Consider the following 13,671-nt stretch of genomic DNA (forward strand, 5'->3'; position numbering starts at 1 on the left):
TGCTCTGTGTGGACACACAGGTAAACTTTATAATCATCAGGAAACATTTCTAACTAATGGCAGCTAATAATAACATCAATAAAAGTGCTTATACGAGGGTTTAAAGACCTTCCGTCAAAGTTTTAAAAGACCATCAGAATGTTAATATAACTTTAAAAGCATGCATCATTTGATTTCCTCTCCATGGATGCCATCTGAACAAAAGCACCATGAAACTATGTGAGAAAATCTTCATGCCTCCATCTGTGATTCGTCCCTCACATTCCAGCTGCTCCCTTGGCTGCATTTGATTAAACCCCAAAATGCACCATGATCAAGAACTGGATATGACTTGAACATGTGTTATTTCTATTTCACTTTTAATAGAAAACTGTTCATCCAACACATAAACCATAAAATACTGAAAAACGTCAGACTGTGTCATGCAACCATTATCAGATTACACTCAGCCATAGACAGACTCGAGACTTAACCGTTCCATTATTTACCCTAACCTAGAACGCCACCTAGAGGCTATCAGGACACCTTACCTCTAACACAATACAATCAAGTGGACCCTATTTAGGCTGCTGATTGATGATCCTTAAGTCTGCTGTTGAAAGCTGATAAGGTAAAATGCTGTGATATTAAAACTGTGTTTCTGATTTGTATGTGTTGTTTTTAAAATTATTCTCAAAAAAATGTGTCATCTTTAGTCCATTATCCAGGGAATGAGCAAAAAGGGTTTACATGTGTTTGAATTTTACTTAAAAAAAGGAATTGTAATTAATTGATGCATAGATTAAAAGTCGATCTTATTACCTGCCATTACCATCCATGTGATTTCAGAATCTATCCAGCATTAGTTTTTTCTGTTTTTAGAAGAAGACAAGAAGCAACATATACCTCTGTGAAGGGACAACATCTTTTTTTAAAAAGTGTGTTTTTCCAGCAGTCATCATCAGCATGAACTGCTGTAGAAGTTTATTTTAGCAGGAGTTAACATGCAGCATTTATGTGGCAGAAGTTATTGCTGCCATTTTCTTTGTATATTACATCCCCAAGATAGTTTCTTTTAATCTGTTTCCAGTACCACAGTACTATATCACTCCAGAAACATGGTTTCTAATGATTTACTTTTATTTCAGGGGTCTTAAGTTTACAAGGACAACACACTGACTTATGATGATAAGCACTTATTCTGTCACATCTGTCCACAGAAGAAAAAGAAAAAAAATTAAGTGTTTGTAGAATAGAGCTCAGTTGGATCATTTTGCTGCAGGGCATCCAACTGCAGACGGGCTTTTGCAACACAGTGCATACCTGCCAACACTCGTGACTTCTGTGGGATCCTTCCACTTTTTAACCCATTCTCCTGCTGTACTCCCATTTTGTAATTTCTCCCAAGTATCTCCTGATTGATCATGTTGATAAGAATCAAAGGTTCATTTACAAGGACTGTGCAGGATACATCGTTATAGTGTCGTCAGACCTGGCAACCCAATTTGGCGGTGACAAGCATTCATAAAATCACTACCTGGCACACGCATACGCTTCCTCACTGAAGCTGCATTACTATGCATCACTCCGTCAAAGCTGCTGTCAAAGATGTCTGAATCAGGCCCAAAGAAGAAGAGCTACGCCCCCTTATTCAATTCAACTTGGTACAAGTCATTTCCTTTTTTTGCTGCGAGCCGTGTAGATGTAAGGTTTGTAAATCAGATTTCAGCATAAACAATGGAGATGTTGGCAGGTAAATGTACAAAGCACAGACAAAATGTTGAGGCAGAGGCAGGCGGCGGGGAATCTCCCGCTTTGTCAAAGTCTAATGTTGACTGGTATGTTAGTGTTGAGCAGATTTGTGTCTCAAGTTATAATTTTTGATCTGAAACTGTTTGTTAGCTACACTCGCATGAAGATATTTTTTGACAAAGTTAAGAAAATTAATGTGAGCCAGGATGTCATTACAGCGGTGTGTGTTGTGCCTTTTTTTCCCTCTCCACATGGACTATTCTAACAGATAATAAAACATACTGAAAAAATAAAATCAGAACTTCGATGTAGACTCTAAGATTTTTATCTACATAGGTGCACTTATGAAAAGTATCAAATGTATTTCTCTGCATTAATCTGGGCAATTTTTTTCAATCATTCAAATGTTTAGAACAAACTTAAAGTTTCAAAAGTACAGTATATGTATTGCGTTTACATGTAATTTTCTTAATTTTGATTGCAAATTTTTCAGAGCATTTAAACATATTTTGTTTGGAGTGTGACAGCCTGTGTAATCTGGTCAATCTCTGGTGTTTACTCTAGGAGTGGGTTGTAAGGAACTCTGGGCTCCTCCTCTGTAACAAACACCAGCACTTTAGCCAGGTAGCTGCTGTATACGTTGTAGCGACGTATGCTTAGCTCCACAGACAGCTCAAAGTCCTGCGGCTTGTTGATGAGCTTTGCCACTGACATCACGCCGCCGGTGGGCACCCGCTCTGTCTTGAAGAAGCCCCCCTCGTTGCCAGCAATGATAGCAATCTGGATGTCATCGCCAGGCACAGTGTGGGAGGGGCCCATGCGGAAGATGTTGGTGAAGACGGGGATGTTGGTGGGGAAGGTGAGGTAGTAGTAGGTTATTCTCATGGGCATGGTCAGGCACTCCAAAGACTCATTGCAAAGCAAGCGCTCACATCGGCTGCAAAAAGAGGAGGATGGGGGACAAAAAGGACGATACAGGACAGAACAAAACAGGCACACAGACAAAGAGACCTGGTGTGAATTTTACATTTGCCGTGCATAGCATGCATTGTGAGGACCACCAGTCTGCAGCGTAGTCACAAGCCAGTCGTGGTGACCTCTGAGGGAGCATGCAAGACGTTTTGTGACTGCGTGATCAAACACAGCCTCTAAGAAAATATCCATATGCAGTTTTTCTCTCTGAAACAACATGCTACAGCCGACATCTCTTCTTACGTCATTCCAGCTGTGTGCAAACTGGACATGCAGAGCATTTATTGATACATATGAATGAGGGTCAGCTCAGGGGACCTAAAAGTGTTTACTGTTTGATCATCTTCACTTGGTTCTGGTTCTATTAGTGTTTGGGTTTTTTTTCATACTGTTATGAAAACAGGCGAGGCATGAAACCACATCATAGTCATGAAATAAAAGTGTTTAGCAGGTCATGTGACAGAATGACACTGATATCTCTTTATGACCTACAGACCATCAATGACAAGAAAGATTATTTGCATTCAACAAATTCTGACTGAACAATAGTGGAGGACTTAGTATGTACTGTAAAAGCAAACACAGCTGCTATACTGTGTGGCTTTGATTATATTACAGAACTCAAACGACAACAATAAATAAGAGTGTGTTTGTGCCATTTTTGGTATCTGCCAATCTACAACTGTTGTGTCACTCAAAGTACTTACGTCTCTCCAACACGTCTGTAGTTGTTGGGACAATCAAAGGACAGGCATCTGAATCCTCCCTGTACGTTGAAGCAGCTCTGGTTAATTGTGCAGGTGTGTGTTCCTGCCACACATTCATCGACATCTGGGGAGGGCAAAGACAAACTGTGATACCAAATCACTGATGAAACATCCCGTGTTACAACTGATACTGGCCAACTCTGGCATTACACTCTCAGCAGCTTACCCTGACAGCTGCGCCCATTCGGGGCCAAAGTGTAGCCTGTGGCAGGACATGAACAGTGGAAGCTCCCAGGAGTGTTGAGACAGCGGTAAGAGCAAATATGACCTCCAGTGGGCAGAGCACACTCATCTATATCTACAAATGTTACAGAGAGAAAAGCAGAAACAGAATTGAAAAATAAATACACTGTAAATCAGGTGATTCCAACCTCAGGCTGCAGAAAGGTTAAATAAAATTCATAATTAATTTGTGTCTTTGACGAGCAGTCTGCAGGTTTTTTAGTTTGAAAAATAACCATTGCCTTTGCCCATCACAGGTGCCTCTGCACCTGGACACATCTGTCGCTGTCAAAGGTTTAAGGTTCAAGGTAGTTTTATTGTCGCCTCTGCAGTATGTTTAACGCATACAGAGGATTGAAACTGCAATGCTCAAGGGCCCATGGTGCTACAGTTAACATTACTATAAAAATAGTAAACAGTCAGTATAAAATAATAAAGAATAAGTCAAATGTAGAAATGTAAAAAAAATTAAATCTATTAAAGTTATCAAAATATCAAGGGGAGAGAGGGAACTTTTGTGCAGAAAAGTAGTAGCGTAATCTTAGACCGTATATAGAGTAGACAGAGTGGCTCCACCATTTATCATTGTACGGTTTTGAAGCCAAAATTCTGTCACAGGCACAGCCAGAGTCTGTGCAGTAGAGATGATGAGGGATTCTGGGAGAATCTGAGTGGAGCTGGGTGACAAAAATTATATATTTTTTTTCTTTCGAGAGTATAATCACTTCTTGACTCTACCTTCCGACATATTTTATAGTCCCCCGAAAAAAATACACGAGAACGGCAGCTGTCAGTCACCGTTACACGTTATGTAAAACTTCGTTTTTAACCTTGTATAACTAATGTAAAACAAAACTTTTCAGAAAAAAGAGGACTTGAATACAAGACAGCCAAATAATATCCTCAAATCAACACAACAATGGCGCACGAGAAACATTTCGGCGGGGTGTATTAATTTTTTAAAGTCTGACCACAGCCCATCTGGAATGACTGGAAAGCCTGATTTTTTTAACATATACTGCAGCCAGCCAGGGGGAGCAGTTCTTACCGAGACCTCACTTCGAGCCGAGCAAGCGGATGTCCACTATTTTACAGTCTGTGAGCGCAATACAAGTAAAAAAAAAAAAATAAAAATAAGAATACCAAAACACATGAGGTACAGCTGTGATCACAGAAAAAGATCAAGCCCGTCAGCTAGCTAAAACGACAAAAAAAGAACATCGCTGGAAAGCTTCTCTGGAAAGCTTCTCTGAAAAGGACGGACAGAAGGCCCAAGCGTTGAGATGGCACAAGGATGCAACACTTTCAAGAAAATGAAAGCTGCAGCTTGAACTTTGTTTGACACCACTTCAACTCTGCTGATAGTCTGGATTAAATTCAAGGCAGAATATCCTAAGACTGGCACAGTAGGGCAGAAACCCCTATATCAATTTTCAACAACCTGACTCTGTGAAGCAGGATTTTTGTGGTTTTAGGTGATCTCATGATATTCCTCTCACCTGCCCTGTATGGCTGACAGCCTGTCCAACATGAAAATGTCTCTGTTGTAAGAAATATCACAAGACTCCTGCTCTGAATACTTCAAGTGTGTAAAACTCTGTGTCCTTCTTAATCAGATGCTCCAAAGACGGATATAGAAAGGATGTAGAATGGGTAGAAGTTGGGTGTGATGTGCCATAAAGGAGCTGTAGCTTGGAATCAAACCCAGCCACCAAGACCAATGCCACAGGATACAGTGAAAAGTATTGCTCTTAATCTGTGGAAGTTGCTCATTTTACCTTCACATGTCATGCCGTCAATGTCACTGAGCTGGTAGCCTCTGCGACAGTAACACTGGTAGGAGCCGTACACGTTTGCACACTCTTGACTGCATGGATTTGCTTCACATTCGTTCAAATCTACACGGAAAAACAAATCAGAGCCTTTAGGAGCAAACTTGGTAGTTCAACAAATGTTAAAATCCTAGCAGGCCACTTAATAGGTTTCTCAAAAGTGATGGATATAAACTTGTCAAATTTGCCTGAATGGCTGTTAAACCACTGCCTGGTCTGATGTCTTTGATGAAACATTTATACCTTTATGTTGGTAGAAACATTTGAATAATTTATGGAATATTTTAAGGATGTTTCAATTGAACCAACCAAGCCAAAAAACCACATATGCAGTCATTAAAACTGGTGGGATCATCTCAGAAGACATGAAGACTACCAATGCATAATTAATGTGTAACAAATGTACGATGCTTTCTGTACCGTCACAATTCCTGCCATCAGCTGCCAGCTTGAAGCCAGTTGTGCAGCTGCACTTATATGATCCCAGAGTATTCTCACACTTATGAGCACACAGGCGACCCGGGTAGTGTCTGCATTCATTGATATCTAAAACACAAAGTCAAAAAGTGTCACAGTTAGAAGCTTTAAATTTTCTCACACAGATTGAGCTGCTTTAGGAGATCTAGGCATGAACTGTACATTTTATTTCATGCAAAGAGGGAAAAGCTGCCTGTATCAGCTTGTGTCATCGCCCACATTCTTACCCTCACAGACCCTGTTGATGCTGTTGAAGATGTATCCAGGCTCACACTCGCAGCGGAACGAGCCCACCAAGTTGATACAGCCATGACCCTCACAGACCTTCTCAATGCCTTTACACTCATCAATATCTAAAAAGACAAAGGTGCAAATATCAGAGAGCATTACCATTCAGAGCTCATCTGAATGACTTTGTAATTCAAACATGATTATCCTTTTAATGTTTGAGCTGTTCTGGTGTGAGCCACACATTTTGATGCCACTAACTACTTCACCAGCTGTGACTTTGACATTTAGGAACTTAAACTGGATCTTTGTAGGAAGAAGATTTTAATCCTATTTTTCAGGCATACCAACACAGCGTGTGCCCTCCTCATTGAGGTGATATCCTCGACCACAGTTCACAGAGTTCCTCTGGCAGGTGTAAGAGCCAACTGTGTTTATGCAGATCTGCCCTCGTTGGCATGGCCCCGTCTGACTCACACATTCATTAATATCTAAAAAACAAGTACAACAACAAGACAGCATTAAAGCAGAAACGTCATAATATGGTTTGTGTACAAGATGGTGTTAATAAAACTGGAGAAAGGCTGTTAATTCTTGGGGTGAATCAGGAAGTTATTTTTAGATATTTGACTGGTCAAAAATTCCTTGACAAAGATTTGCGTATGTCAAAATCAATCCGTGAAGAAGTTACAGCACATGTAAGTGTACTATCTATGATTTCATCTCTTCCTGCTGACAACCTGTGAAAAACAACACTTTCTAATACCAACGGAAGATATTGCAACCTCTATGTGAAACATTTTGTTTGAGCTGCTGTCTCTTTAAAGCTCCCCGCTCCACAAACCCCTCCCTCTGATTGGCCGGTTCTCTGGAGGCCTGTGGGAGGGCAGAGCTATGGGCAGACCTTGGTGTTTGAGGCCATCCCTTCAATTTATCATGAACCACATCACTATGCAATGACTTTACCATTTCAGCAAATCTTGGGAAGATCTTGTGCTGTTTTTATTCCTACTCTACTACTGAATGTAAAGTGAAATTCCGGTCTGCTGAAAGTGTTGCCACTTTCAATCCGAGACGAGACAGAGAAAGAAGGCTACAGCTGAGATTTGAGAGATTTCAAACCAGCGAAGTCCATTTTCATCCCATCATAAAGATGCATTTCAGTCTAAACAGGCAAATCAGGGGCCACACCTGCATCAGTACCTAGGTCCCCAGCACAACCTGCACCAGGTCACACTGACACAGACATGCCCAGGGTTACAACACATCATCGTGTTGTTACGTTTTCTGTTCATTCAAACCATAAGTTGGATCGTAAGATTACCATTGCCATAAAACAGGGCACGTTGTCAAAGCTGAGAGAAAATGTCCTTAACTGTATAAAGAAATAATCTTTGGATTCATAAAACCATCTAGAATCAGCATTAGTAGTATTTATCTGTGACTTAACTGGAGATCTGTGTTGGAGTTTTATTTTAATTAGACTAACTACACACTATCTCTTACTTAAGTGTGTCACAGGCAGATCCTGTAGCAGGAAAAATCTTAAGGGTTAACCTGAAAAAGTTAAAGTGTTAGAGAATAAGACATAATTTGACCCTAGAGTAAATAACATCCCGAAGAAAACTAGGACTTCACAAATTGATGAATTGGTGATCCTTAAGTGGATCTCAGGCAGCTTTTCTGAGAGTTGACCAAAGTCAGAAGTACTCGTTCTCCAATTACCCAGACTAGTCATACGTTTTGTAGTGTAGAAATAGCTAAGAATCATTTAGCGCACAAACAGGCTGAAACTGCTGCAGAAAAACTGCAAAGACATCTCAAGTGCATGCAATTTTTGTTTTCAAGTTTTTAAGTGCTTCAAGTGCTCTGCTCACCAATACAGTTGCCGAGGGCGTCCTGGATGAAACCAGAACCACACTTCATCCTGGGGAGACAACGGAATGACCCCTGCGTGTTTTGGCACTCAAACTCTGGCCCACAGTTATGGATCATTGTCTCACACTCATCGATATCTGGGTAAAGACAAAACACAAGAATGGCTTTAAGTACGTGTGGTGTTGAAATAAAAAGATGAAAAGAAACAAGAGTCTGTTGGCAGACCTTGGCAGTTGTTGGTGTCTGTGAGCTCATAGCCGGTCCCACAGCTGACCTCCCTCTGGCAGCGGAAAGAGCCCTCCAGGTTGATACATCGCTCTCCTCCACGACAGTTACTGGCTCCCAGCAAGCACTCGTTGATGTCTGTGAGTGTTCGGAGGCACAAATTATTTTTTTTTAAAATAACCAAAGGTAAATAAAACCTACACATTCAATCAGATTAAAGGACAGCTTACCCTCACAGTTTTTTCCATCCGGTTTGAGTTTATAACCTCTGGAGCATGCACAGGTGTCATTGCCCACACATATTTGAGCGCACTTGCCTAAAAATGAAGTGAAATGCTTACAACTTAATCTGTGATATCAGGCTTTAGTTTTTTAATACCATATTTATTTCCTTATGTAAATTTATTTCATACCATTACACTGATCATTGAGCACTGAATTATCTCCATCCTCCTTGGTTTCAAGCTGGTTTGGTACTGAAAGAAACAAAAACACATGCTCATGACACAGTATAAATATTACATGTTCACATTCTGTATTTTTTTCACCGCTCAGAGACCATTTATTTTTTAAGTTATGTTAAGAAACTTAAATGAATGACCATTGTGCAATCACCAGTGTACACTAGAGGGCAGTGTTGGTGTATGTGACACTGTCATTGACATGTAACACAAGTTTTATAGTAAATAACCTCTTTGTCTTCCCTTTTAACAATAAAGAACATTATCACAAAGCAGTGACCATGCAAATTCGACAGGGGGCAATGTGCTGTCAACAGCATTGGAAATGAGTTGCCATCATTATTCTTCTTTTTCTTCACATCCAATGACTTAAAAACCATAAATCAACCATCTTTGTTGGGTCAAGCCAACAGGGGGCAGCACAGGCTTCTGTTCGACATGACAACTACTCTTTGATCCTTAGTCTAGGAGCATGAAACAGCCCTAAAATCTTTTACTAGGTTGTTGTTTGTTTTTCAAACTCCTTTATGAGGTATTACAAAAGCCAAAAAGCAAAGACTGTGTATGTCCACCAGGAGGCAGTGTATACCCATAATTGACAGCACCAGCACCCCGTATTTATTAAATTTAATGCCCATATTTACTGTAACTCAGCTCTAAAACTCTTTAGTATATCACTAGTTTTACATCTACCTCCTCTAAATCATACAGCAACAAACAAAAAGTAATTACTTTTTGATACAGCAGGGGGCAGTGATGCTTTTTTTTGACAACTGTAAATCTTTGACAACCACACATTGAGCCTCTATTTTAAGAGAACTGACCTTTGATTTTCATTAATGTTTGTTTTTTCTTTAAATTCATAGCAATGACCAAAATGCAATGCCTGTTAACATACAGCAGGGGGAGTGTTGATCAGTGGTTTAAGCTAATATTGATATTTGGGGCCAACATTTTAACCCTTGAAATTAGGTTTTCTGTTTTAGCATTTCTGAAAAAGGAAAGTTATTTGATTACAAAGGGCTCTGACTGAGAGCAGGAAGTGGTGATGAAACCTTCAAGTATACAGTTGTTTTACTACCCTCCAATAACTACTGATCAAAATGCTATACCTATTTACATCCAGGATGATGTAAATAGCTACCGACTCAAATTAGAACAAAGAAAAAAATATATATTGAGTCTACTTCACCCTTTTTTTCACACCTACTTTCAATTTGTCCTGCAGATGCAGTCTGGTTGTCTTGGGCTTCGTACTCGCAGCAGGCTCTGTATACCAGACTACACTGGTAGCCTACAGACAGATTGTGGTCACAAGAAAGGCCCTGCTCCTGGGCAGCCTTCCCAAGAAGACAACAGTTACAGCACATCTGTGGACGACACAGTGGAAAAAAAATCAGTATAAAAAAGTGGCTCTACTTTTAAATAAAGAGGGGAATAACACCATGTCACCTAAAGCTCCTGACCAAAGAGAGGGATAGTATAAGTGGTGGTTTGTAAAATACTGCAGACTTTTACACTGAAAAAAGGGAGGTGTACTTTAAACAGAAACACACACGCTCAATCAAGCAGACAGGCAGAAAGCCAATGATTGAGAAGCCAAGCTGACTGACAGGCTTCAAACAGACAGACAGACTGACAGACAGGTGCGACGCAGAGAGTTTGTGAAGGGGTGGACTGACAGACAGTGATGAGATGACATCATCCCCTGTGGCAGAAGCAGACTCTATCAATCATTCTGGCAGCCAGGTAATGTAAGCTGGGGGAGTAGGATGATGAAAGGTGCAGAGTGTTGGGGGAGGGGTGTGTTTGTGTTTCAGTCTGTGCAATAAGAGCATATAGCTGAAATCACGCCATGTGTGGCATATTTGGTTTATTTTATCCTAGCATTACTGAATCTGTGCCTTAAATCAGCCAGATATTAGTCATCTTACACTACTCTGCTTGAGATGAGTTTTACTGGGTGCAATTCAGAGTAACCTGACGCTGTCGAAAAAAGCTTTTTGGGTTTTGCAGCTACAAACTTTCCAGAGCAGCAAAAATAGTAGAAGCTGGAAAGGGTTTGAAGGCTGCATGTTCTTAAATTGTGCAAACAACAGTGCCAGTGCCTACTAAAAGGTGGTTATCCTTTCCTGATTGAATGAGAGTTATTTTAATCTGCTTAAAATTCCATATCACCAGGGTTCCCTAAACTGGGTAGGATGCATTTTTCCATTACCTGTCTTCTGACACTGTACTTCATCTTAACTCTAAGAGAACTAGAAGCTCTAAAAAAGAACAGTTCTTTTGGTCTCTTGTGAAGTTTGCATCCACAGAGAGGCTGCAAACCAGCTGCATACTACATGCTAAGTAAAGCTAAGCTAGGAAATATGACAGACTGTAACTGTCGTACTCTTCACAATGCAAACTGCATGTATATCTGTAAATGTCTTCAGCATAAATAAACCCTTTATTATACAACAGGGATGTGTCTCAGGATCGTTACAGAAATTGTGCAACACTGTAGAAAATACTGCATACATCATTACAGTAAGCTTAGCTTAGCACCATGAGACAGGAGAGATTTTAGCCTGGCTCCGTCCAAAGCCAGAACCTGTGTATAGGGATGCATTATATATCAGTATCAATATCGGTATCAGCCGATGTTGGTCATTTTTTCAACATATTGGTATTAGCAGATATGTAGAAGTGGGCCGATATTTACTCATTAGCTGCCGGAAATTTTCTGAGCATCTTGAACGATCTTTCAAGACCTAAATAATGTTGTTTTCTATATATATGTAAACACCAAAACTACCGAAGAAGAGTGGACTCTCTTCTTTTATGTCTCTCTTCCTGTTTTTGATCCAAAAAACAAAGAAAATGTGCTTTTTTGATTGTGTTGAATCCTTTGATTCTTTCCATGGTCCCTGTCATTTTTTCTTACGATCGCTGCTCTTTCTCTCTGAACTACCTTGACTAATCATTTGTGTTAAGATTGTTTTGTTTTTTGTTTTTTTAGCCAATATTAATGTCAGTAAATATCAGTTAACATCGGTTATCAGCCAAAACAGCAATATTAATATCGGATATTGGTATCGGCCAAACTTTTTATAGCGTGCATCCCTACCACATTTCTAAACCTTGCTTTTTTAAATTTTAACTTTCTGTGTCAATAAACATTTGTTTTTACACCAGTCTGTCTGCCCATCTCTTGGCCAGGTCCTAATAGTCACACTAATACTTGAATGAACACCGGTTTGGGTCATATAACCTCATTTTTTAAATGATAGCCTTCCAAAGTGTTAAAAAAAATCTGACAATCAGACAATTTATTTTCCTTGAAGAAAAAGTTTGTTGCTTCCTCTTTGCCCAGCCCTAATGCTAAATTGATCAAAACATTTTTTAGGTTTTAGCAACATAGCTATAATATTCACATAGAGGAAGTGTTAATTATCTAATTAGCAGGCTAGCTAGTTCACCATTAGAAAGCAGCCATGCTTATTTTCAAAATTGCTAATTTTAGTTATTTCTATAATTTTGTGAAAGCAAAAGTTTGGATAATAGTTTAACCCTCAATTAACAGCTCAGGCTGTTTTTTTTTATGAAATCCTCAGCAACGTTGGGAATAGGTCTGCACAATAGTAAAGAAATTGTGATGTGCATACTATCATATAGATCCAAAGTGGCATAAATTAAAATAGACTTTATTTATGTCAATGAGCAATAATTTCCATGTTTTAAGAGACAGATGACTTAGTAACGTGTTCCCCCCAGAACCAAAACAAGGAAAATCTTATTTCCACTCATCCTCTCTTGGCATTGAAAAACTAGCATCCCAGCTTTTTATATTCTGCCAAGCATTCATCTCAGTGATGTGTTGATGTGAAAATAAAGGGGCACAGAGACAAAAAAACATAGATGGGCTAAAAAATTGCTTGGACGTGTGCCTGTGGAAGATCTTGGAGTCAGAGCTAAATTTATAATGTATCTGACAGCAACAAGCTCCATTCCTCTCCAGAGTGACATGCCTCATCCTGCTCACGGCACACACATATTCATGCACACACACACACACACACACACACACAAAAAACTCCAAATCTTCTCATTAATCATTTGCCCTCTTAACATGCTGTCCAGCACAGTGATATACTCAACATAGATTGAGTAGAGGAAGATTTTTCAATGCACAGATAGACTGATTTCCTCTTTTTGTCCTTCACACTCACTATCAAACACATGTGGTATCAACACACCTTTGTAGTTTTGGTCTCACAGGTGTTGTTGAACAATGAATCACACACTCCTTGGTCTTTGGCCATGTTGATGCCAGTGTTGCACATACTGTCCTCCAGCACTGCCACACAGCACTGCTGCTGCACGATCCTGTCAGCAAAATAAAACACAAAACACAGGTGGTGCATTTATTCACAGCTCCATACATAACCACCACAGCGCGATACAAGTCTGCCTTACAGGATAGCCCATTAAAATCTGCCTGAGGCATGCCTGACGGGGATTTCAGAGTTGTCGCGCTGAGAGGCCTTGATGAGTTGGTGAGTTTGTCCTGTGTGAATTCAGAAGATGGCGTTGCAGGTTTATTGTGATTTGTACATCCCTGGGCTCAAACTGGGTTGAGTAGCACGCTGTGGGAAACTAGTATTCAGTCCCAGGAAGTCCACCTCCACAGTGCTTTCTTCTTGGTGGTTTTTGGAGACGTAACTCGAGAATAATAACCACTAAAACAAACCGCTCCCTTAAAATAAGCATGCTGTGTCCTGTGGGAACAGCTGGGTGACTAACAGTTTCCAGTACATACAGTTTACTCGAGGTTAAAGGCGAGGCAGGGCCTTGGATTTTGGACCAGAAGTGCTTTGGTCTCCATTGGTAGCAGGC

General features: G+C 40.1%; 1 protein-coding gene across 2 annotated transcripts in view; it reads right to left on the minus strand.

The window, feature by feature from the left end:
• Positions 1 to 13,671, minus strand: part of fbln1 (fibulin 1) — a 38,497-nt gene that overhangs the window by 16,903 nt on the left and 7,923 nt on the right. The window contains exons 3-15 of one of the 2 annotated variants that reach the window (XM_074678484.1): positions 13,032 to 13,161; positions 10,004 to 10,163; positions 8,746 to 8,808; positions 8,563 to 8,649; positions 8,333 to 8,470; positions 8,107 to 8,244; positions 6,577 to 6,720; positions 6,229 to 6,354; positions 5,945 to 6,070; positions 5,471 to 5,590; positions 3,637 to 3,768; positions 3,411 to 3,534; positions 401 to 2,668 (exon numbers count right to left, since the gene is read on the minus strand). In XM_074678484.1, coding sequence (XP_074534585.1) covers positions 2,287 to 2,668; positions 3,411 to 3,534; positions 3,637 to 3,768; positions 5,471 to 5,590; positions 5,945 to 6,070; positions 6,229 to 6,354; positions 6,577 to 6,720; positions 8,107 to 8,244; positions 8,333 to 8,470; positions 8,563 to 8,649; positions 8,746 to 8,808; positions 10,004 to 10,163; positions 13,032 to 13,161 — 1,870 coding nt within the window. In that variant the 3' untranslated portion in view covers positions 401 to 2,286. Of the gene's footprint in view, positions 1 to 400; positions 2,669 to 3,410; positions 3,535 to 3,636; positions 3,769 to 5,470; positions 5,591 to 5,944; positions 6,071 to 6,228; positions 6,355 to 6,576; positions 6,721 to 8,106; positions 8,245 to 8,332; positions 8,471 to 8,562; positions 8,650 to 8,745; positions 8,809 to 10,003; positions 10,164 to 13,031; positions 13,162 to 13,671 lie in introns of those variants that run through there. The other variant, XM_074678483.1, reaches the window with a different exon arrangement.

Source organism: Halichoeres trimaculatus, unplaced genomic scaffold (assembly GCF_033239565.1).
Source record: "Halichoeres trimaculatus isolate MK-OKI-2021-1 unplaced genomic scaffold, fHalTri1.1 fHalTri1_scaffold_10, whole genome shotgun sequence".
NCBI classification, from domain to species: domain Eukaryota; kingdom Metazoa; phylum Chordata; class Actinopteri; order Labriformes; family Labridae; genus Halichoeres; species Halichoeres trimaculatus.